Source organism: Eretmochelys imbricata, chromosome 23 (genome assembly GCF_965152235.1).
Source record: "Eretmochelys imbricata isolate rEreImb1 chromosome 23, rEreImb1.hap1, whole genome shotgun sequence".
Lineage (NCBI taxonomy): Eukaryota > Metazoa > Chordata > Testudines > Cheloniidae > Eretmochelys > Eretmochelys imbricata.
In genome coordinates this window covers 4,348,670-4,373,497 of record NC_135594.1, presented here as the reverse complement: position 1 = coordinate 4,373,497, position 24,828 = coordinate 4,348,670, and the positions used below count along the sequence as shown (strand labels likewise).

The window sequence follows — 24,828 nt, the reverse complement described above, 5'->3', positions numbered from 1 at the left end:
TCTCTCCCCGCCGGCTGCATGATGCTGTATTAACCACCCCAAAGCAGCATCTGCTGGTGGATGTACCTAAGCCTTTGCTAATTCTGCCTCTTGGGCCGTAGGCAACTGGGCCTAGCGGACAGATCATGGCATTGAGACTCAGCCAACCTGGGCTGAGTTCCAAGTGGCGGTGGGCAAATCGCTTCCCCGGCCCCTGCCTCAGTTTCCCCAGCTGTACAATGGGGATAATGATACTGCCCTCCTTTGCAAAGCGCTTTGAGATCTGGTGTCTAAGAGCATAATAAATCATCATTAGACAATCCTCAGTAGGGCCTGGTTCTCCAATACCTTGCACCTAACACCATTCTGGTCTGGGTAGTGTTTCCCACTCACTCTGCATGGTGTCAATGATTGTGCAGGGCCAGAAGTGATGGAAACTCAGCCTCACCGCATATCTAGGAGGAACGTGATGCAGGATTGCAGAAAACCCCATCCGGGAGCAAATGGGTCACTTGTGTGGCTGGAAAAGGCTCTGAAGCCAGATTTCCAGCCAGTGTCTATTGGCCTCGCTGAGCCAAATTCCCAGAGGTGGAGATTAACCTAACTGTATTAGAGTCAATGGGGCCAGATTCCCCTGCGGGTGTAAACCAGTGAGAGCAATTTACACCATTTGGCACCCAGCCCATTGTAACCAACTTTCCTCCTTGCCCATCCTTGCATGTTTTCAGAGGCTGAACTAACCCTTCCTAGAAGGGGTGTGCTGGCACCCTGCAGCCTCACATTCCAGGCAGCTGATTCAGAGCAAGGAGCTTCCCTCCCCACGCCCCTTTCCTGGGGAAAACCACAATGAATATTTGTTCACTCTGCCTCACAGTTTAGCTGCAGGCCGGCAACTAAAGAGAGATAGCGGGGAAGGAGTAAGGGGCGGAGATCCAACTTCCTTAAAGAAACAGGATGTAGCTAAATCCACCCATGCCCCCACAACCTGTTGAGTCTGGGTGCTGGATTCTGATTTGCGTTTACACCTGGGGCAATCCAGAGTCACTCCAGAATCAGAATCTGTCCCCGGCGCTGAGCAGCCAGGCACATAAGCGCTGAGCATGGGTGATAATGTCCATGTGTCATGGGTCTGACCCCCCCCCACAAGCCCAAGGGCCTCGATCCTGTGCAGGTCTATGCCCATGCAGAACCTCATTGGCTTACATGTGGCTCAGCTTGCAGGGAACTCAGCCCTCAAAGTCCTGACCCCTGGGCACTGCTGTAGAGCGCCTCACGGGGGGGGGGTGTCCTTGTCCACGACTGGGGCTCATAGGTGCTACCCTAATACCAGTAATAATCTAACCAATAGACTTCACTCCTCTCCCTGAGCTGAGAATTGGGCCCCAGTAATCTTGCTTCCCAGCTCCAACCAGGAGAGCCCACTCCTCTTCCCAAGCGGGGAGGAGAACCCAGGCGTCCTGACCCCTGGGAACTCCATCCCACTGTCCATGGGAACAGGACCCAGAAGTCCCTGAGTCCCACTCCCCCAACACTAATCACTAAGCCCACCATCTAAGAAGGAGTCCCTGGTGTTGGCTGTCTCTAAGATCCTACTCAGGCTCACGGGAGAGCTGCCTGTAGGGAGTTTCCCAAGCCAGAGTGGCTAATTCAGCTGTGGAGGCAGGTGGGTCTTTCTCTGGAGTTGTGGGTTGGAGGCCCACATGGGGTACTTTTAGTTTTGGGCATCGATCCACCCTGACAATGGTTACACTGAATTAAGCCTGTGGGAGGGGCAGGGGGGTGTCTATTGGTTGGGCTGGGGGGGCTGGGAGTCAGGGATAGCCCTCCGGACTCCTGGGTTCTTTCTCCAGCTCTGGGAGGGGAGCGGGATCTAGTGGTTAGACCGGGGGGAGGGGGCTGGGAGCCAGGACTCCTGGGTTCTCTCTGAGCCGTGCGGGCGGCACTAGGGCCCCGGTGGATCAGGGAGGCGCCTCTGGCCGCGGCTGTGGGGCCCGCCCCGCCGCAGTGACTCGCTCGGGCGTGGCGGGTCCCGCAGTCCCGTCCCGGCCGCTGGCAGAGGCCCGCTGCAGGCAGAGCCCGGAGTCCCGCATCGCCTCCCGCAGGTAGGTCCTGGGGGGGGACCCGGGGCCTCCCCGACTGGCCACCCCGTCGCCCGCTGGGTCCCCGGCTCCTGCCCCCAGCGGATCTCTCCGTGGCCGGCCCCCGTCCTGGCTTCCGCTGCCCCAGATCCCTGGGGCTGGGGGCCGCTCGTGCACCGGATGGATCCCCAGCTGCCCACTGGATCCCCTCCCTTTCTGATCCCCATCCACTGAATCCCCTCCCCTTTCTCCGGGGATCCCCTCCTGCCCCCTGGATTCCCTCCCTTCCCCCGGGAATCGCCTTCTGATCCCCATCCACTGGGTCCCCTCCCTTTCTGATTCCCTCCCTTCCCCGGGATCCCCTCCTGGCCCCTGGATTCCCTCCCTTTCCCCTGGGAATCGCCTTCTGATCCCTTCCCTTCCCCCCGGGATTCCCCCTGAGTACTGGATCGCTTCCCCTCTGGGGATCCCATTTTGATCCCCATCCACTAGATCCCCTCCCTTCCCCCACGATCCCCTCCTACCCCCTGCACAGTGAATTCCCTCCCTTCCCCCTGGGGATCCCCTTTCTGATCCTCATGCACTGGATCCCTCCCTTCCCCCCAGGATCCCTTTCTACCCTCTGAGCACTGGATCCCCTCTTCTTCCCCCTGGGGATTCCCCCTCTGATTCCCTCTCTTCCCTGGGATCCCCTCCTGCCCCCTGCACACTTGATCCCCTCTCCTTCCCCCGTGATCCCCTCCTGCCCCCTGCACACTTGATCCTCTCTCCTTCCTCTGTGATCCCCTGCACACTGGATCCCCTCCCCTTCCCCCTAGGATCCCCTTCTGGTCCCCCCATGTGCATTGGATTCCTTCCTCTTTATCCCCTGGTGATTACCCATCTGCACTGAATGCCCTCCCCTTTGAATCCCCCAGGCACATGGGATCCCCTTCTTTCTGCCGGGGGACCCCCTCCTGCCCCCATGCATGCTGGATCCCTCCCCTTTCTTCCTCAGGATTCCCTTTTGAATCCCCCCACACTGGATCCCTGCCCTTCCCCCTGGGGGTCTCTGATCCCCTCCCTCTGGATCTCCTCTTTTCTTCCCTGGAGATTTCAGATCTTCACACACTGGATCCCCATGGGGCTCAAATTCCTTCCTTACTCCATTCTCTCTATCCTTTCCCCTTCCCTGGAGATGTGTCCCTCTGGGTTCCTCCCTCTATAGCATGATCTCTAAATCCCTACCTGGTAATCCCTTTTCCCCATTCGATCCCTTGAAATCTACCCTCCACTCCTACACTGGGGCCTTTTCTCCCCTCTGCTGTGGTTGTCTAACCCCCTTCCCACTCCATCCTTTTACACCTCCAACTTTCTGCTCTCTTTGGATTCCTCCCCTAGGATCTCTAGGGCAGTGGCTGTCCAGACGACTGTACCCCTTTCGCGAGTCTGATTTCTCTCATGCACCCCTAAATTGCTCCTTGCTCAAGAAGGATTTGCTGGCCAAACCAGACCTCAAAAGACCAAAGTGTCCCAGCGCGCTAATGCTGACGAATGGCCGACTTTCTCATTTTGACCAGAGCCTTATAAAAGAAATCCGCTGGAATAGCAATATTGTACTTCCATTTCGGTGGCTCGTCTATAGCGCAGTCTAAACGAGTCATTGGCTGTATGAAATTTGAGTTTGTACTGACCTCCCTAGTGCTTTTTATGCAGCCTGTTGTAAAACGAGGCGGAGTTGATGGAAGACCTCTGTGTAACCCCAGCGGTACGCGGTACCCGTACTGCTGGTTGGGAACCCCTGCTCTAGGGGATCCTCTTAGGACTAGATTCTCTCTTCCCCTTCCCCCCCCACCCCACTGGATTCCTCCCCCCTGGGGACAACTTGCTCTTCTTTACGCTGGATCGCCCCACCACCATCCCTCCTACTGGGATCCTTCTCCAGGGAGATCTCTTGCCACCCTGAACACTGGGTTTCTTCCCCTCCACCTGGATTTCAGGGAATTTTCTGCTTCCTCTTTACACTGGATTCCTTTCCCCACAGGGATCTCTTGACCCCCTTTATGCTGGATTCCTCCCCCTCCACGGGGATTTCAGGGAGTTTCTTCCTTCTCCTTTATGCTGGATTCCTCTCACCCATGGGGAACACGGATACCTCTTCCCCACAGGGACTGTGTGTGCGTGCATCTGTCCGTTCTCTGACCCAGCAAGGAGGGGATCTCTTCTCTTTGGCTCATGTCCCCCCATTAGCCCCCCCCCACCCCAGCAGACGGGGTGCCAACTGGCTTGCTCAGCCCTGGGCCTAACTAGGCTTCTTGCACACCGGTCCTGGGTCACTGTCCTCCACCCCTTTGCCTGCCCCCTGGCTGGCTGGAGCCTATGAACCTGGTTTGGCCTCCCACCCTGGCTGCTCTCCCATGGAGCTAACACCCCATTGTCTCTCTCTTCGCCCACGCCCCCAGGCATCTGGCCTGGTGCCCAGAGGCCTCCCGCTGCTCTAGCATCTGCTCCTTTCCCCAGCTGACACCGCACCCAGCTTTCCTGCCCCCGGGCTGCTGCAGTTCCAGCTCTGGGGTGCTCTTCTCGCTTTTGTGTGGTCTGGAGGACAGGTCGAGGCCTCATAGCTCCTGGGTTCTGCTCAGGGGTCTCAGGCGCAGAGGGAAGGCAGTGAGGTCTGGTGGTTAGAGCAGGGGGGCTGGGAGCCAGGACTCCTGGGTTCTCTTTCCAGGTGGAAGAGGAGTGGGGTTTAGTGGTTCGAACACCAAGGCAGGGAGCCGGGACTCCTGGGTTCTGTTCCCAACTCGGGGAGAGGAGTGGGGTCTGGTGGTTAGAGCAGGGAAGCGCTGGGAGGCAGGACTTCTGTTTCATTCCCCCGCCCCACTCGATTAAATGGAGAGAAAGGTGGGTGGCTGAGTCCATACGACTTTTACTGTCGTACCCCGCTTGTCCTGTGAGCTAGCCTGGCCTCAGGGTGTCACGTGCTAAAGCTGTCTTGACAGAGCCCTATTAAGGCCCAATTAAAAATGTTTGGCCTGCTAATCAAGCCAGCGGTCGACCTGGGAGTTAGCCGGGCCCTCGCTGGGGACAGCGATTCTACAGCCCCGGCTGCTCATCTGGGATCCTGCATCTTGCGCATAAAGCGTGTTAGAATCCCGCTTGCTCTCCCCGACTGCCCCGGGGCCAGTCAGTGGATGCGTTTTGCGGGGAGCTGAGATGGGGCCAGTTTAGCCCAGTCGGCTTCCCCTCCCCCCGCTTACAAATGGGCCCTAGGTGTAGACAATGCCCCAGTGTTCTCTGATTTGCATCGTCTGGGCGCCGCTGTTCCTGCAGCACCGGCATTAAATCTTCCAAAGCTCGACCCGCTCCGCGGAAACTGGCTGGTGATTTCGCCCGCTGAAAACAGAAGAGGGGAAAATAGTCGCTAACGAAACAAAAGTTCTTTTGTGTCCCTCGGCAGCACCGGCCAGATTTTAAATGAACCCCGGCGGGTGTTCATTTAGTACCTGCTAGGTGGTTATGGCGGGTGTTTTCCCTGTTTCACAGCAGGGGAAACTGAGGCACGGAGCGAGGGCGTGACTGGCTCGAGATCACATGGGACGTTAGTGGCAAAGCTGGGAGGCCTGACTTCCGGTCTCTCCCAGTCCAACTTGGAATCATAGAAGATCAGGGTTGGAAGGGACCTCAGGAGGTATCTAGTCCAACCCCCTGCTCCAAGCAGGACCAATCCCCAATTTTTGCCCCAGATCCCTAAATGGCCCCCTCAAGGATTGAACTCACAACCCTGGGTTTAGCAGGCCAATGCTCAAACCACTGAGCTATCCCTCCCCCCATTGAGCTATCCCTGCTTGGGCTTAATTTTTAGGTCCGCCCCAAACCCAAATCTGAGCCGATCGAGTCATTTTCCGACCCAACCCTTCTCCCGAAACCTGCGGCATTGCCACCGGCATCTCCTGCCCGTGGGGTTGGCACAGCGGCGGCTGTGTGCCCTGCCCCGGCCATCTACCCGCTGCTGCGTCGTGTAGCGTGCGGGGGGGCACAGGTTTCCCACCTGACGCAGACCCAACCCTTGTAGTCGGTCCTGTCGGTTCGGGTCAGGTTGCAGGGCTCTGTGTTAGACTACATCCCACTGCCAGAACTGGGGATAGAACCCAGGAGTCCTGACCCCTCCCCGCAACCCGCACATCAGTCCCCTCCGAGCTGACTGCCTTCCTCTCCCAGAGCTCAGAACAGATGTACAGAGAGAGAGATTCCAGAGTTGTTGCTGCCCATCGCCCTTGTATCAGGGCTTTTTTCCACTAGCAGAATCCCCTGTGGATTTCATAGTCTCTCTGCCATGTCTCCCTCTTTGGGGAAAAAAAAATCCTGCCTGGGGTAGGGATTTGGGGGTTTGTTTTGCTATTTTTTATTCATTTCTCCTCTTTCTTGTTTGTTTTGTTTGTGTACGGTGGGTTGGCTGGGGTTCATTGGGTTGCAGGTGCCGTCTGTGTCAGCCTGATGGTGGAAAGGTTTTTGTCAAAGCTGGGGACTTTGAAGCGCGTTCAGAGCTGGGGCTAGAACCCAGGAGTCCTGGCTCCCAGCCCTGCTGCTCTAACCACTAGACACCACTGCCCTCCCAGAGCTGGGAATGGAACGTCAGAGTCCTGGCTCCTAGCCCCTGTGCTCCCCTTCCAGAGCTGGGGTTAGAACCCAGGAGTCCTGGCTTCTAGCCCCCCCGGCCTCCCCACTCTAACCACTAGTCCCTGCTCCCCTCCCACAACTTGGAATAGAATGTGAGAAGCCTGGCCTCCAGCCCCCCACCGCTCCCCTTCCAGAGTTGTGATTAGAACCCAGGAGTCCCGGCTCCCAACCCCAACCCCTGCTCTAACTACTAGACCCTGCTCCCCTCCCATGCAAAAGCATGGCACCAGATGCCCGTGGTTACTCTCCAGTTTGATTCCCTGTTTTGGCAACACCCCATCCAGATCCTGCTAGGTGCTGGGGCCCTACCCCCCCAGGAGTTAGAGGGCGCTCGGTCCCCTGCAGATGTGGGCCTTGAAATTGTCCAGGAGCTAACTAACCAGGTGCTTGTGCCAGACGCTTCCCAGAGCATCCTGCTTGCCCCCCTATGGGCCGCTTCTGCTGTGAGGCTACTGAGCAAACACTGCGGGTGGGGCGGAGGGGGCAGTTACTCCTGGGCGAAGACACGTGTCGTCTGTGCTGAAAACCGTCCTGGGAGAGACGTCGTCGTCGGGTGGCCGCGCTTTGTAGCAGAACCACCCCTGGGTTGAGGGGGAGTGGAAGTGACCAGCCCTTTGTCTGTTTTCTTTCCAGCCCATCTTTTCGCAGATCTTCCTCCAGCTAGGAAACCGCCCCGATGTTCCTGGTCAAGAACTTCCTAGGAGGAGGAGGAGGAGGGGGAGGAGGCGGAAGCGGGGGCTTCGGCGGGAACATCGGGAACGTGATCGGAGGATTCCTGAGTGGCGGCGGTGGAGGAGGACGGGCTGGAGGTGGGGGAGGCGGTGGCGGAGCCATGGGCATCATCGGGGGAGTGATCAGTGCCATCAGGTTCGTACGTAGCCTTGTTGTTATTGGTTTTGCGCTAATGCCTGGGCCCCGGGACCGAGGCCGGGGCCTCGTCAGGGTGGGCGCCGCCCAGACGCACGGTGTGGGAGATCGGGGTCCTGTCGGGCCGGGCGCTGCCCAGACACATGGTGACCGAGATCGGGGTCCAATTGTGCCGGGCACCGCCCAGACACACAGTGATGGAAATCGGGGTCCCATCGGGCTGGGCACTGCCCAGACGCACGGTGAGGGAGATTGGGGTCCCATCGGGCCGGGCGCTGCCCAGACGCACGGTGATGGAGATCGGGGTCCCGTCGGGCCGGGCGCTGCCCAGATGCACGGTGATGGAGATCGGGGTCCTTATCGGGCCGGGTGCCGCCCAGACGCACGGTGACGGAGATCGGGGTCCCATCGGGCCGGGTGCTGCCCAAACGCATGGTGAGGGAGATCGGGGTCCCGTCAGGCCAGGTGCTACCCAGACACACGGTGAGGGAGATCGGGGTCCCGTCAGGCCGGGCGCCGCCCAGACGCATGGTGACGGAGATCGGGGTCCTTATCGGGTCGGGCGCCGCCCAGACGCATGGTGAGGGAGATCGGGGTCCCATCGAGCCGGGCGCTGCCCAGACGCACGGTGATGGAGATCGGGGTCCTTATCGGGCCGGGTGCCGCCCAGATGCACGGTGACGGAGATCGGGGTCCCATCGGGCCAGGCGCCGCCCAAACGGATGGTGAGGGAGATCGGGGTCCCGTCAGGCCAGGTGCTACCCAGACACACGGTGAGGGAGATCGGGGTCCCGTCAGGCCGGGTGCCGCCCAAACGCATGGTGAGGGAGATCGGGGTCCCGTCAGGCCGGGTGCTACCCAGACACACGGTGATGGAGATCGGGGTCCTTATCGGGCCGGGCGCCGCCCAGACGCACGGTGACGGAGATTGGGGTCCTTATAGGGCCGGGCGCCGCCCAGACGCGCGGTGACGGAGATCGGGGTCCCATCGGGCCTGGCACTGCCCAGAGAAACTTTAAGAGACAGCCTTTGCCATTTCAATAGATAAGGAAGGCTCATTACCCCATTTTCTAGACGGAGGAACTGAGGCCCAGAGAGATCAATGTGCATCTTTTCCTCCTTGGAGACTTTGGACAGCTCGAGAGCGGGGGTCCGGGCACTAGGACTCCTGGGTTCTTTTCTCGGATTGGATTGGGGTTGGGGGGAGTGCCTTTGGATCAAGGACAGTGGGATGAGTTTGTCTGTGCCAGTCTCCAATAGTGGGAGAAGAAACCCCAGACAGGCTCCTTAATTGTTGTCTTTCTGTTTGCTGGCCAAAGGGGCTGATTTGAATGGCTGGATCTGCAGGGCGGGCGCAGCATGGGGAGCTGCATGGTAATAATACTTCACTCTCATCTAGCATTTTTCATCTGTAGCTCTCAAAGTGCTGTGTTAAGGAGGGCAGAATCACAGAGATGTCGGACTGGAAGGGACCTCGAGAGATCATCTAGTCCACACCTCCTCCCCCTCCCCCCTCCCTCCAGTTTACTGGGCCAAGTAAACCTAGACCATGCCTGAGAGGGGTTTTTCCAGCCTGTTCTTAAAAACCTCCAACCATGGGTATTCCACAACCTCCCTTGATCACCTGTTCCAGAGTCTAACTCCCCTGAGAGTTACAAAGTTTCTCCTAATACCTCACCTCAATCTCCCTTCCTGCCAGTTAAGCTAATTCCTTCTTGTCCTCTCCTCAAATGGATATGAAGAATCACCGTCCTCTTTATATCAACCTTTTACACGTCATTATCCCCATTTTACAGATGGGGAAACTGAGGCTCGGTAAGTGACGTGCCCAAAGTCGGCCAGCGGCTGGGTCAGTCTCTCATCCCCAGCTGCTGTGCCCTGCCCTGACCTGGAGGGACCTGCTTTAGAGGGTGAGAGGAGAGGTCAGCCCTGGTGGCTGCTGAGTGGCCGGGAAGGGTAGTGGATTATGTGTCGGGGGCATAGATCTTGCTAGGAACTGGACTGAATTTATTACAGGCAGGGGCCACCATACAGCCATCCAGGGTGGGGAGTGTAACAATTTTCAGCCAGGCCAGATTCGAACTGGTGAACCTGTGGGTGAAAGGCTCCCTAGCCTAAAGGCTCCTAAAGAGTCTGGCTGTGTCCCTGACGATACTGTTGTTGGCTGTAGGGGCCTGTTTATTGGTGTTCACGCTCTCCTCTGGACTTGCTTCAGTGTGTCCACATCTTTCCCGAAATGTGGCGCCCAGAACTGGACACAATCCTCCAGCTGAGGCCTAATCAGCGCGGAGTACAGCAGAAGAATCTCTTCTCGTGTCTTGCTTACAACACTCCTGCTGATACAGCCCAGAATGGTGTTTGCTTTGTTTTTTTCTGGTTGGGCAAGAGTGTGATGCTGTTCACCCCTGTTTAGCTAGTGGTCCACTCTGACCCCCAGACCCCTTTCTGCAGTACTCCTTCCTAGGCCGTCACTTCCCATTGTGTATGTGTGCACCTGATTGTTCCTTCCTAAGTGGAGCACTTGGCATTTGTCCTTGTTGAATTTCATCCTGTTGACTTCAGAGCATCTCTCCAGTTTGTCCAGGTCATTCTGGATTTTCATCCTCTCCTCCGAAGCACTTGCAACCCCTCCCGGCTTGCTATCGTCTGCAAACTTTATAAGGGTCCTCTCTATGCCATTATCTAAATCACTGATGAAGATATTGAACAGAACCGGACCCAGGACTGATCCCAGCGGGACCCCACTCGTTAGGCCCTTCCAGCATGACTGTGAATCACTGATAACTACTCTCTGGGAACGTATCCCAGATCCTTCCAGGATCTGTTGACGCTGGGGCACCAGAGGAGCGTGTGGTGTTTTGGGGTTCACCCAGGCTGGGCGAGGTGCTGGCAGGCTGAGACAAAGGAACTGAGCAATCTGATCTCTGACTGGCCTGGAAATGCTGGACAGGAGACCAAGTCTCTGAGACGCTCGTTTTCAGTTTAATTCCCGTCTTGGCCTTTCTCCCCGTTACTTGGCATCACTTGACCCATGGGCCTTTGTGAATCAACTCACTTGGCTTTCATCTCGTAAATCACCAGCCGCTGATTGAGCTCCATCGAGGGTCTGCTTGATGGGCTGGAGGATCTGTAGTGGGGGCCCAGTGGGAGGGGCTGGTCCCTCCAGGGCGATTTCAGGGCTGGAGAGGTCTTGATTTCAGCTTGCAGGCTGGGTAAAGGCTGGGCATTGAAGGCACCCAGAGTTTCAGGGCAGGCGGTGACCCATCCCCTTACTGGGGTCTGGCTTGAACCCCAGAATCCCGTGGCCTCTTGGGGGAAGTGGATTCTCCCTTGCTAGGCGGTGTTGCTTTGAATGTGGTGCTCTGCCCTATTGATGGGGTGGCGGGGGGGAAGGCTGGGGATTAGGGCTGGCTGGGCGGCTCTGCCTTGTTTTGCTTTTTAGTCAGACTGGTTTGTCCACATAGTGGGAACTAGCTAGAGGCCCAGGCCCCAGGAAAACCCTGACGAGCGCAGGGGAGAGTTCCCGTTTTCTCTGTCCCTGCCTCGGTTCTTCCCCTGATGCTGGGCTCTTCTGTCATCACTGATAGTCCCCGCAGTGCTTTCCATGCATAAGATCCCCAAGCACCTGGCAAACCATATATGCAGGGATCCCTCACCCAGCACTGAAATGCAGCCACCTCTGGGGGTGGGGTGTGGCAGCTGTTTATACAGGGATCTACCTCTAAATTGGAAAGTGGTTCTGCAGTTTATCATGCCATGTATTGTGTGTAGGGGAGGCAGCAGTGTCAGGGCTGGGACACTGAACTGGGAGATAGGAGCCCTAAGTTCTGTTCCCAGCTCTGCTGTTGTCTCTGTGTGAGCCTGGATGTGACTCTGTGCCTCAAGTTTCCCCCTCTGTATAGCAGGGAGGTGCTCTTCCATGTATTATGGTGGCACGCTAGGAACCCCAGGTGCCAGGTGCTGTACAGACACACAACTAAGAGGTGGCTCCTGTTTCAGGTGCATCATTTCACTTGACAACAGCCGGATCTTCACTTCCGGGACGCTTTTGTCTCAGCCACCTCTCTTCTATAGCACTCGAAATATTAAATACATTAAATATTAAGGAACTGGACTGGGACTTGGGGAATCTTGGTTCAATGCCTGGCTGCATCACTGGGCTCCCTGTGTGATCTTGGGCAAATCGCTGCATCTCACTGGGCCTCATTTTCCCCAGCTGTAAAACTGGAATAATAACTATTCCCTTGTCTATGCAGATATGAAGCTCGTGGGGTCAGGTACTGTCTCAGTCAGGTTCTGTGCAGCGCCCGGCGCGACGGGGGCCCTGATCTCGGTCGGGGTCCGTGCAGCGCCCGGCGCGACGGGGGCCCTGATCTCGGTCGGGGTCCGTGCAGCGCCCGGCGCGACGGGGGCCCTGATCTCGGTCGGGGTCCGTGCAGCGCCCGGCGCGACGGGGGCCCTGATCTCGGTCGGGGTCCGTGCAGCGCCCGGCGCGACGGGGGCCCTGATCTCGGTCGGGGTCCGTGCAGCGCCCGGCGCGACGGGGGCCCTGATCTCGGTCGGGGTCCGTGCAGCGCCCGGCGCGACGGGGGCCCTGATCTCGGTCGGGGTCCGTGCAGCGCCCGGCGCGACGGGGGCCCTGATCTCAGTCGGGGTCCGTGCAGCGCCCGGCGCGACGGGGGCCCTGATCTTGACTGGCGCTGCCATAATGCAAATATATAATAACTTTACCAGATGGACGTGTGTGTATAAAAGACCCTTCATAATTGTTTCCTCTTTCTTTCCCCCTCTGTTTCACAGTGAAGCAGCAGCTCAGTATAATCCGGAGCCACCGGTAAGTCCAGATTACAGTTCTCCTGTTCTAGCCCTGCCTGTCCTGCTTCTAACGACTCCTGTCAGATATTAACGCGGGCCCTGGACAGGCTGAGTTTGTAGCAAAGCACGTGGGGGAGGGTTCTCTGGCACGGAGCCCCACTGCTTTTGTTGGGGTAAGCCGCGGGAATGCAGGCGTCCGCGCAGGAGTAAGTGTTCTGGGGTTTGTTTTGCTTTTTAAAGTGACTTGCAAAGATGAGTAAATGGGGCTCATGTCCTTGGCTGCTTGTTCACGGAGCACAAAGACAGCCCAAGGTGTTGTGTCGTACGTGAGAAATTCAGGTCTCCTTATCCCTGTTTGTCCTGGAGGACGCTGTGGACGACTGGAGAACTGGATCGTGCCCTGCAAAGAAAATCTTATTGACCGGAAAGGGAGGGGAAAGTGGCTTTTATTCATTCAGGTTGTCTCTCTTTGGGCCAGATCCTCCTCTGGTGGTGTAAACTGGTTCTCTTGAAATCAGTGCCCTGGCGGGGGATCTGGCCCCCTTGACTCCAGTGACTTGAGACTCATTTACGCAGGCTGGGGATCTGACACCGGTGGAGTGACGCCCATTTACCCCACCGGCAAGCCTGTCTCATTCCTGATTTACACCATCTGAGTATCTGTCCCTTTGTGGGTTGTCAATGTCCAGCCCTATTTAACTCAGGGCACTCTTGGGGGAAAACGCTTTCTGCTAACGATCCACCCCGAACCTGCTTATAAAATATCCAAACCTGCCTTGCAATGAGCTGAAAGGCTCCTGCTTTCCTTGTCTATCCAAACAAGAGCTGGGTTCCCTGCGTCCGGGCTGTCCAGATATCCACTCCTCTTGGACTATGTCTCAGTTTCAGATACTTAAACGTTTTTTGCTAAGGAATCTGCGCCTGCCGGTGGAGGACTGAAAATCGCTCTAGGGTCCTGGTGCTTCCCCTTTGGGTCATTGGAGAGACGTATATATGTTTAAACCACCCTGGCTATTTATACTTTGTAACTTTCTGTTTATTTCTGCCCCCCCCCCCAGCCCCCTCGCAGCCACTTCTCCAACGTGGAAGCGAACGAGAGCGAGGAAGTACGCCAGTTTCGGCGCCTCTTCACGCAGCTGGCTGGAGATGTAAGTATTTTCCCGTCCTCTCTCTTTGCATCCATCAGAAAGGGTCCCCGGCCCAGCCCTGAGGGCATCTCGCTGGGCCAAAATTTTCACTGAGGGCCTCTGATATTTATGTTAGGGGGTGCTCTGAATCGAGACTCCTCGGGCCTGACTCCCAGCCAATTCACAACCCCGTTGCAAATCAGGCCTCTGGTTACCCTGTGACCTTTCCTCTCCTTTGACTTTCTCTCCATAGATAGCCCTGCCCAGAATCCTCTGCAGCATGGGACTCTAGTGGGTTATGGGTAGGGCCCTACCAAATTCACGGCCATGAAAAACGCATCACAGACTGCAAAATCTGGTCTCCCACCGTGAAATCTGGTCTTTTGTGGGCTTTTACCCTATACTATACAGATGTCACGGGGGAGACCAGCGTTCTCAAATTGGGGGTCCTGACCCAAAAGGGAGTTGTGGGGGGGGGGGTGGTCACAAGGTTATTTTAGGAGTGTGTGGTATTGTCACCCTTCCTTCTGCGCTGCCTTTGGAGCTGGGCGGCTGGAGATCAGCGGTTGGCGAGGTGCCCAGCTCTGAAGGCAGGGCCCCCCAGCAGGAGCACAGAAGTAAGGGTAGCAGTATCGCAACCCCCCCCAACATTAACCTCGCACCCCCCCCCAACTCCTTTTTGGGTCAGGACCCCTACAATTACAACACCGTGTAATTTCAGATTGAGATAGCTGAAATCATGAAATGGATGATTTAAAAAATCCTATGACCGTGAAATTGACCAAAATGGACCGTGAATTTGGTAGGGCCCTCGTTAAGGGGTGAGGAATGGGTGCAAGGAGGCAGGCGCCTCCATCCTGGAGCAGCCGGGAGGTGGCTCCCTGCAGGGTGATCTGCTCCAGAGAGACCAGGCAGGGCGAGAGTCACTCCAGCCCCGTGTGACGTCCCCCTTGTCTCTGTGCTTTGCGGCAGGATATGGAAGTGAGCGCCTCTGAGCTGATGAACATTCTCAACAAGGTGGTGACCAGACGTAAGTGGGGCCCGCAGTCCGTTTAAATCAAACCCTGCCTCGGTCGATTCATTTACGAAATGGTTAAAAGGTCCGGGCCGGCTGGACCCTGCCTCCCAGAGCATGGCTGTCCTGTGGTGCTTGGTAACCGTTTGTCCTGATGCTACAGGGGACCTAGGGAATGCCAGGACTCCTGGGTTCCATTTCCGGCTGGCTTGGGGTTTGACCTCAGGCAATGTGCTTTGGTTTCCTAGATTCATTGGTTTTAAGGCCAGAAGGGACAGTTGTCACGGAGTGTGGGGGAGTCGGGGCTCTGCACCCCACACTTCCTACGATTCACAGTGACTCTCAGCCAGCCAGTAAAACAGAAGATTTATTAGATGACAGGAACACAGTCCAAAACAGAGCTCGTAGGTACAGGAAACAGGATCCCTCAGTTAGGTCCATCTTGGGGGGTAGGGAGCTCCAAACTGATACTCCCTCCAGCCTCTCCTCCGGCCATTGTCTCTTTCCCGGGCAAGGAGGCCACCTGATCTCTTTGTTTGCCAACACCTTCAGCTGGCACCTTGCAGGGGAGGGGCCCAGGCCATCAGTTGCCAGGAGACAGGGTGTTGTCTGCGTTCTCTGTGCAGACAGCATCACACTGTCCCTCTGCTCTGCAACAATCACACACCCTTATCCCACCACCTTGATACTTAAGAAAGGCACAGGGGACTTTTGTGATCATCTCGCCTGACCTGTATAAAGCAGGCCAGGGATTCCTGCATCCAGCCCATATCTGGTGGCTGAGCTAGCCGGCTGCCCTCTCTGAACAATGGGGGACGATGCTGAACTTCTGGTATCTCCATGGCACTGAGATGCCTGGCGCTGGACCCTGCGCCCCAGATGCAGTAGGTGCCATGCAGAGCTCCGTGGCCTGGTGCCCTGTCGTATTTACTCCTCCCGCATCATCTGAAATTGCCCAAGCCTGCTCTCTTGCCTTCCAGATCCTGACCTGAAGACAGACGGGTTCGGGATTGACACCTGTCGCAGCATGGTGGCCGTCATGGATGTATCCTCCTCCAGACTGATGTCTGCGCCCAGGAGCCTTTAAAGATACCAGGGCCTGATTCACAGGTCCCGTGTCTTTGATCTCCCTATATTCTCGGCCCTGCCCAGCCCCTGCTATCGGTCTCCGGGCTGCCCTAACTCAAACTTCACCCCCTATGGGCCCTGGGGGGCAGAGAATAGCCACAGCTCAGTGCGCTCTGGCCATGTCCCTGATCTGCCCCCTATGCTGGGGCCCGTATGCCCAGCTCCACGCTGGCTGGGGAGATCCCCTGCATGGGTGAGAGTCTCAGGGGGCCGTTTCCACCCATGTTGAAGGCCCCTGTGCTGCTGGATCCTCTCCCCGCAGCTTGGCAGGGCCCCGGGTGGCTTTGGCCGACGTCTTTGTTCCTTGACCTCGAGCGCTTCAGAGCGACACGACCGGGAAGCTGGGCTTCGAGGAGTTCAAGTATTTGTGGGGGAACATCAAGAAGTGGCAGGTAGAGAGATCGGGGGGAGGCGGGTGGTTATCACGTGTGGCTGAGACCCGACCGTACCCCCCCTCTGGGGTGGGAACAGGAGTGGGAACGAGAGACCTTGGGGCTCCCAGTCTGGGGGGGGCCTTTTCAAGAGCGCTGGACTCCAAGCAGCCTTCCTGGCTGGAATTGACATGCGTTACTTTCAGCCCTGCGTGTGTGTGTGTGTGGGGGGGACCTTGCTGCTGCATTGCCTTCTGGGTACCCAGAATTCCCAGCGCCGCACCCCTGCCTACCTGCCAGAGGTACTGGGGGTGCCCGGCAGGGGGGCAGCTGGGATCCGAGCAGTCCCCTCCTTGGGGGCAGAGTTAAGGGGCTGCGTTGCCTCTGATGTCCCCCTCCCTGCTCCCTCCGTCACCCAGCGCTCTAGGGAGGGGCTGCCGTTTTAGTGGGGGGGGCGTCTCTCTCGTGTCCCTCATGCCCCCCATGTGCCACTTGAGCAATGGGATGGTGGTTTCTTATTTCCCTCCCCTGCTCTGCCATTCTCCGGGGGGGGATCTCGGCTTCTGTCCCTTCCCCCCTTGCCCATATCGGCCATCTCTCTGCCTGTGGTCCCCCTCCCTGCCCAGCCCCAGTCTGCAGCTAGGTGTTTGTGCTGGGGGGGGGGGACTCTCTTAGCCCATAACCAACTTGTCTCCCCCCCACCCACCCCCAGTGTGTCTACAAACAGTACGACACGGACCGATCCGGCACCATCGGGAGCAGCGAGCTGCCAGGCGCCTTCGAGGCAGCGGGTAAGGAGCCGCCGAGGGGTGGGATTGGTGGGCGGGGGAGTGACTGTCTCAGGTCGATGGGGAGTGACTGTCTCTGCCCCCCACCCCCAGGCTTCCGGCTGAACGAGCAGCTGTACCAGATGATCGTGCGCAGGTACTCAGACGAGAACGGCCACATGGACTTCGACAACTTCATCAGCTGCCTGGTTCGCCTGGACGCCATGTTCCGTAAGTGGCCTGCGGGTCGGTCCTGGGGATGGGGGGCAGGGTTCTGGGGTCCCGCCTCTAGTGTGGGCTGGGCCCCTCCCATCTGGGTTTAGCTCTGTGTTCGTACAGCGCCTGGCACAATGGGGCCTGGTCCATGACAGGGGCTCCTAGGTGCTACCGTAATCCACCTACTAGCAATAAAAATGTACAGCGCCTGGCGCATTATGCTAATGCAAGACATAATGCAAAAAACCAACAGCAATGGTTGGTCTGGCACCTGAGCTGGTTTCTCTCTCATCCCGACCCCTCTGCCCTGGCCTCTGGCGAAATGGATTTCTGTCAGTGACTCGGCGCTCCAGCCAGAAACCGAGGGGTTAATCCTAACCAGTTCATGGGAACCCCCTTGTTCTGGACCTGTGAGGTCAAGGGGGTGGGCCACCGGCGTTTGCCTTGGAGAGAGGATGGCTCGTTAGCGATTGGAGCACAGGGATGGAGGACAGGACTCCTGGGTTCTATCCCCAGCTCTAGGAGGGGAGTGGGGACTGGTGGTTAGAGCCGGAGGGGGCTGGGAGCCAGGACTCCTGGGTTCTATCCCCTGCTCTAGGAGGGGAGTGGGGGCTGGTGGTTAGAGCCGGAGGGGGCTGGGAGCCAGGACTCCTGGGTTCTATCCCCTGCTCTAGGAGGGGAGTGGGGGCTGGTGGTTAGAGCCGGAGGGGGCTGGGAGCCAGGACTCCTGGGTTCTATCCCCTGCTCTAGGAGGGGAGTGGGGGCTGGTGGTTAGAGCAGGGGGTGGGGAGGCTGGGAGCCAGGACTCCTGGGTTCTATCTCCATGATCAGGGGATAGAGATCGGGGCGGCTCCTGCTGTGCCAGGCGCTGCACAGACACGTGCTGAGAGACAGTCCCAGCCCCCGATTTAGACAGCCTAGATCGACAATGGGGGAGGGAGAGAGAGGCAGGATTATCACCCCCCCCCACCCTGGCTCACAGGTCGCTCACAGATAACTGAGATCTCCGGAGTCCCAGCCCACTGTGTTAACCATGAGGCCGCCCTTTGCCCTCTCCTCTCTACTCCTACAGGTGCCTTCAAGTCTCTGGATAAGGATGGGGACGGGCAGATCCGGGTGAACATCCAGGAGGTGAGTGAGGTGGGAGGCTGGCTGCCCCCTGGCCTTTACCTTCCTGCTCTCTAGCAAGGGACCCCGATGCAGTTCCTGCCTCCCTCTGCAGGGCTGGCCAGGAACTCCTGGGTTAGCGGGTCCAGCCCGGCTTCCGCAGGCCACTCCTGGTGGAGCGGGGGGCCGGGGCCAGGGACCTTCCCAGCTGCGTGAGGAGCGGCCGCAGTCCCAGCAAAGCCGGAGCATCCTATTGGGGTCCATGGGGAATGGCCCCTCTGCCAGCCCCGCACCCCCACCCCATTGGGGTCCATGGGGAATGGCCCCTCCCCTGGCCCTGCACCCCCACCCCATTGGGGTCCATGGGGAATGCCCCCTCCCCACTCCACCTTAAAAACAGGGGCCAATCCTCTCCCGCCCCTGGGTTCTGCGAGCCCGTCTGACGCCTGGGCGGTCTGTATTTCGTATTGCCCTGCCCAGCTCTCTGCTGACCACTCTTCCACTCTGCCCTGCAGTGGCTGCAGCTCACCATGTACTCCTAAGAGCCTGTGCGTCAGCCTGGACCGACGGCCCGGAGCGCGCCCCCGGCCCCCCCGGGCTCCATGCTGCGACCTGGGCCTCTCCACGGCAGCTGCGACCCGCCCTTCTCTTCGCTTTCTGATTTCCAACACCCGCCCCCCCGCTCCCTGGAAGACCAGATGTGCCCTCCTCTCCGTCCCCCACCTTACCCGGCTCTGCTCCGGGACGTCCGGCCGCTCAGTCTGGTGCTGTGTACGGTCGGGGGGTGGGGGGGGGGGGGGGCCTTCCGATTTGGAGGTATGTTTGCTGCCATGTGATCCACGCTTCAGTGATCCCTCTTCGGGCCCCAAGGATCTCCCAGCTCCGGCGGGAGGGGGGGCAGAAACGAAGCCAAATGCAGCCATCCGTGGAGCTCTTTACCCCTCCCCACACACGCCGGCAGATTTTAACTTCCCGATCGTCTGGGATTCCGGCTCCCTCCCTGGCTGGAATTTCGTCGGTGGAATGGGAGCCCACCAGGCCAGTTCCTTTCCCTGCATGCAGTTTCTCCGCCCAGGCCCTAGCGAGGCTGGGCATGGGGCGGGGGCAGGTGGCAAAGCTTTTGACTGTGGCAGACATGGCAGCCCACCTGGCTCTCCGTCTTCCTCTAGTGGCTAGGTCATGTATAGCGATTTTATCCGGCTGCTGCAGGTAGAGGGTTGTGCTTTTTAGGTCCGGAGGTGCTGGGTTCGATCCCCCACAGACCACCCAAGCCAGGGAAGGCATCTGATGGGCATCAAGTGCCCCCCGTCCCCAAGGGCATCAGGTGAGGCCGCTGCCGAGCTGGGGCATATGCCAGTCTGGGGCTGCCCCGCTCGGTGGTGGCATTTTGGAAGGCAGGAGGGATGCCCGGGCTGTTGGGGGTTTGCCCTGGAACGTACCAGCTGTATCTCTCACTGACGCCCACCGTGTTTTCTAAAGCTCAATAGAAACGATAATAAAGTTCTATAATAACATATCACCAGAGCTCGGAGGCGTCTCTTTTCCGCCCCTGCCCTGCGTTCCAGCTAAACGTATGCTCCCTGCCAACCCCCTGTCTAGGAGCTGTCACTGTTTTCATACTTCATGCCTTCCCCCCTCTCCCCTGAAGCACTGACAGTTTAGGTCACTGCAATGCAGCTGCCTCTGGGGTGGAATGCAGCGGCTGTTTTTAACAGCACACAACAGCTTAACCGGCCTTGCTGTGGTGCTTGTGTGGGCCCCCTTGTCTGAGCACCTCACATTCTTTAATGTGTTTAGCCTCACAAGGTAGTCCAGTGCTACTCTCCCCGTGCACAGATGGGAAAATTGAGGCATGGAGCTGCAGTAACTTGCCCAAGCTTACTCAGAAGGAGCAGGGAATTGAACCCAGGTTTTGCTGAGTCCCAGGGTGGTGGCCAAAGGGGAAAATTTTAGGGATGCAGAATTATCCAAACTGGGATTTAACCAGTTGGATGTTTAGTCGCAAGAGGGTCAATGGAAAAATAAATGGGCCCAAATTTAAACACCTCCCATCTGTAAATCCACATCTTGACATCAAAGGATTTGCACCGGATTTCAGCTGGTGTTAACTGAGAACAGACTCTGACCCCAACGCCCTGAGCTCTTACTCTGGTTCCAGACTCAGTCGTTACGTGCTACCGTGTCAACTGCCTGTCTCTGCCCTTTTTGGCATCCCTGCCTGAACTGGGGACGCGCTATTCAGTGTGGGATACCTGGTGCAGATCAGCCGTCATGTTCCACCCCAGAGGTGGCAGCATTTCACTGGTGGTTGAGTGAGTCCCTCGGAAGGGAGGTCTGGAAAACACATTCCTCATCGGAGTTGGGGGGAAGGTACTAGGTAACAAGCAGGTATAGTGCTACCGGTAAGGGTTAGGAATGGGGAGATGGTCCCGTCTCTCCCCAGATGCAGCATGGCCTAGTGGCTAGGTTGGCAGACTGGGACCCAGGAGATCAGGGGGTCTGTTCCTGGCTCTGCTGTTTCCCTGCTGGGGGACTTGCTTCAAATCACTTCTCTCTGCACCTGTTTCCTCTCCTGCTGTCTGTCAATTGAGGCTGGAAGCCCTTCGGGACAGGAGCCGTCTCTCGCTAGGGGTTTGTGCTGGCCTAGCACAATGGAGCCTGGGCTTGCAACGCACAGTGAGTGCTTGCTTGCCTCAGTTTCCCCCTCTGTAAAATGGGGATCATATTTATTACTCAGTCAGTCAGCTCTTTGGGGCAGTGTCATAGAATCATAGAAGATCAGGGTTGGAAGAGACCTCAGGAGGTACCTAGTCCAATCCCCTGCTCAAAGCAGGACCAACCCCAACTAAATCATCCCCGCCAGGGCTTTGTCAAGCCAGGCCTTAAAAACCTCTAAGGATGGAGATTCCACCACCTCCCTAGATAACCCGTTCCAGGGCTTCACCACCCTCCTAGTGAAATAGTGTTTCCTAATATCCAACCTAGACCTCCCCCACTGCAACTTGAGACCATTGCTCCTTGTTCTGTCATCTGCCACCACTGAGAACAGCTGGGCTCCATCCCCTTTGGAGCCCCCCTTCAGTTAGTTGAAGGCTGCTATCAAATCCCCCCGCACTCTTCTCTTCTGCAGACTAAATAACCCCAGTTCCCTCAGGCTCTCCTCATAAGTCATGTGACCCAGCCCCCTAATAATTTTTGTTGCCCTCCACTGGACTCTCCAATTTGCCCATATCCCTTCTGTAGTGGGGGGGGACCAAAAAAGGACGCAATACTCCAGGTATGGCCTCACCAGTGCCGAATAGAGGGGAATAATCACTTCCCTCGAGCTGCTGGCAATGCTCCTACTAATACAACCCAATATGCCGTTAGCCTTCTTGGCAATGAGGGCACACTGCTGACTCATATCCAGCTTCTCATCCACTGTAATCCCCAGGTCCTTTTCTGCAGAACTGCTGCTTAGCCAGTCAGTCCCCAGCCTGTAGCGGTGGCTGGGATTCTTCCTTCCTAAGTGCAGGACTCTGCATGTATCCTTGTTGAACCCCATCAGATTTCTTTTGGCCCAATCCTCCAATTTGTCTCGGTCACTCTGGACCCTATCCCTACCCTCCAGCGTATCTATCTCTTCCCCCCAGCTTAGTGTCATCTGCAAACTTGCTGCGGGTGCAATCCATCCCATCCTCCAGATCATTAATGAAGATGTTGCACAAAACCAGCCCCAGGACTGACCCCTGGGACACTCCGCTTGATACCGGCTGCCAACTAGACACTGAGCTGTTGATCGTTACTCGAGCCTGACGATCTAGCCAACTTTCTATCCACCTATAGTCCATTCATCCAATCCATACTTCTTTAACTTGCTGGCAAGAATACTGTGGGAGACCGTGTCAAAAGCTTTGCTATAGTTAAGATCTATCATGTCCACTGCTATTCCCATATCCACAGAGCCAGTTATCTCATCATAGAAGGCAATCAGATTGGTCAGGCACGACTTGCCCTTGGTGAATCCATGTTGACTGTTCCTGATCACTTTCCTCTCCTCCAAGTGCTTCAAAATGGATTCCATTATTTGTGTCCATCTTTTGTGTTCGGCGTTTGCACAGCACCTGGCACAAGGGGGGCCTGGCTCTGGGCTGGGGCACCTAGATGCTACTGCAGTACATGTAATAGCAGTACAAAAAGTCCAGTGCCTGGCTGCACGGGGCGCTGGTCCACACCTCAGCCTGCCAGCTACCATGGTGCACCGAATAGCATTCCTCTCCCAGGGGAGGGGTAAGAATGAATTAGTGTAAGCGGTGAATTGCACATTGCATGACAATAAATGTGAAGTGACAACCCATTTCAAACTGTTATTCAATAGCAGCTGAACCGAGGATCTCTTGAGCAGTTGCCAGCACCCCCGCCCCTCCTCTTGTCCCATTCTCCGGGGCAGAGGCAGGGTCAGGGCTTAAGGCATAAAGCAACTCTACAGTGATCTGTGAACTGAATAACCTCGGCACACCCAGCATGTAGAGGAACCAGTTCGGTCGGGGCCTCGAGCAGCCCGGTCACAGTTCAGCTGGCAGGCTGGGACATGTGGGGCTGCCTGGATCACACCTGCTGCACAGGGAGTTGTTCGCAGTTCAGCAGGCGTCCCCATGAGACTGTTACGCCTTGGGGGAAGAAAGCGCTAGGTTTGTTGTATCCACAGCCTGTTACCTTCTCTCCTGTGGGCTCACCACAGCCCCTCATCCCACCTAATGCTGGCCAAGAGCCTCTGACTGTTAGCCCCATGGAGTCCTGGCTCCCAGCCTCCCTGCTCTAACCACTAGCCCCCACTCCCCAGCTCGGAGCAGAACCCAGAAGTCCTGGCTCCCAGTTCCCCTGCTCTAATCACTAGGCCCACACGCCTTTCCCAAAGTTGGGCATGGAACCCAGGAGTCCTGACTCCTCGCACTCTGCTCTAACCACTAAACCCCAATTTTCTCCCGGTGCTGGGAGCAGAACCCAGGAGTCCTGACTCCTAGCCCCAGGGGTGCTGGAACACTTTTTATAGTGGGGGTGTTGAAAGCCAGCGAAACCACAAAGCCCTATTTTTACCTCACCCCCACCCCTGGAACTGGGACCAGGAGCAAAGCAGTGGCTCTGGGAGGGGGGGAACACAGACAGGGGGAAGGGGGCCAAGATGGGACATCGCTGGGGGTGGCATGGAGCCCCAGGCGTGGGGGTGGCATGGAGCCCCAGGCGTGGGGCCGGCAGCCTGAGCCCCGTGTAAAACCTGGGGGTGCTGCAGCACCCCCTGCTTCCTATGCCCAGCCCCCGCCCCTGTCCTAGCCACAAGACCCCACTGCCCTCCCAAAGCTGGGAGACGAACCCAGGAGTCCTGATTCACTGCCTGCTTAAGACAGTCACACTGTGTGCACAGCCTGGCCTGAGGCCCTATTACAAAGGGCCCTGTCATGTTGTGGCAGGTGCAGAGTCATGGATGAGAGTGAAAAGCTACAGGGCTCTGCCAGCCATGGGCCTGTCAACTAAGCCCCGCCCTGGCAGCAGCTGCGATAGGCCCCCCTCTCCGCCCCCCCGGTGGAATCCATCGCCCCCTGCTGGATTATCCTCAGCCAGGCAGCTCCCCGCCAAGCACCAGTTCAAGCCACGGCCCTTTTCCTCCTCAGGGGCGCGGGATTGAAAGGGCCCAAGCGAGTCTGGATGCCACGTCACTGCCAGGCTGCCCAGTCGGCTCCCAGGAGCGCGGCCCAGGTTGCCTGGGTTACAAAGAGGCCCATGTTACCAGGCTAGGTGCCCAGGTTGCCTGGCGCCATGGCCGGTGGTTCAGGTTACCATGCCAAATTGCCCAGGTTGCAGTACCAAGCTGCCTAGGCGAGTTGGCCAGGTTGCCATGCAAGTTGCCGGGCATGTTGCCCGGGTTACCATGCCAAGTCGCCATCTCCGGCCTCACTGCTCCCCAGCTAACGTCATAGGCTGGAGGTTGCCCCTGGTAACAGCATCCTCAGGTGGGTGGGTGGGTACCAGCCTCAGGCTCTTAACCCACCCGGTCCTGACCCCCCTTTTGCTGGCAGCCAATGGGAAAGCATCCTGAGCTGCCAGCTAGGCCAACTGTCCAATGGGAGCCCCCTAGAGGTGGGGCCAACCCTCCCCCCCCCACCTCTCAGAGGAGCAGACAGAGACTCTGAGCTGCTGTGACTGGAAACAGAACAGGGATCCTGGAACTGAGCTAGCAACAGGTAAAAGGGGAGGGAGCTGCTCCTCTGGGGCGAGGGCTGCAGGGGGGGTGAGGATCCCCCGGCCCTGGGATTGGGGGCAGGTCTGTAAAGGGGAGGGTGGATGGGGCAGTGGGAGGGGATCTGGGCAGGGAGTGGGAGGGTCTCTGGAGGTGGGTCTGGGTAGGAGGATGGAGAAAGGAGGGTCTGGTCTGGAGAGAACTGGGGGTTGCAGGGAGGTCTGGGGGAGGCTTTGGGGGGGTCTGAGCAGATGGGGTCCATGAAGATTCCAGACAGAGGGGGTGGGGGTCTGTGGGGTGGGGCAGTCTGTGGCTGGCAGGAGGGAGGGGGGCTGGTCAACCTATCTCTCCACCCCCTCCCAGCCTCACGCTCCCATCTGGATCATTCCTGGGACTTTCCCTGCCTCTGGGCTGGTCCTTTTCAAACCCCTCCCTCGCCTCCCCCCCTACTTCCAGACCTTCGTCTTCATCCGGGGTGCCAAGGGCAG

At 57.8% G+C, this 24,828-nt stretch overlaps 1 protein-coding gene across 1 annotated transcript; it reads left to right on the top strand.

Annotated features, from left to right (window-relative positions):
- Positions 1–1,953: 1,953 nt before the first annotated feature.
- CAPNS1 (calpain small subunit 1) lies at positions 1,954–19,642 on the top strand. Its single transcript, XM_077840540.1, has 11 exons — positions 1,954–2,081; positions 7,347–7,580; positions 12,381–12,414; positions 13,454–13,543; positions 14,495–14,552; positions 15,518–15,582; positions 15,989–16,057; positions 16,749–16,827; positions 16,918–17,034; positions 18,092–18,150; positions 18,642–19,642. Exons 2-11 carry the CDS (start codon positions 7,390–7,392, stop codon positions 18,666–18,668), a joined length of 789 nt encoding a protein of 262 aa, XP_077696666.1. The 5' UTR covers positions 1,954–2,081; positions 7,347–7,389; the 3' UTR covers positions 18,669–19,642.
- The last annotated feature ends 5,186 nt before the right edge of the window (positions 19,643–24,828 follow it).

Bases quoted from the DNA above. Each gene is read 5' to 3' on its own strand.
- CAPNS1 (XM_077840540.1), top strand. From the start codon at position 7,390: ATGTTCCTGGTCAAGAACTTCCTAGGAGGAGGAGGAGGAGGGGGAGGA. The intron at 14,553-15,517 runs GTAAGTGGGGCC...CTTGCCTTCCAG, and splicing joins CAACAAGGTGGTGACCAGAC to ATCCTGACCTGAAGACAGAC. The intron at 15,583-15,988 runs GTATCCTCCTCC...CGAGCGCTTCAG, and splicing joins GCATGGTGGCCGTCATGGAT to AGCGACACGACCGGGAAGCT.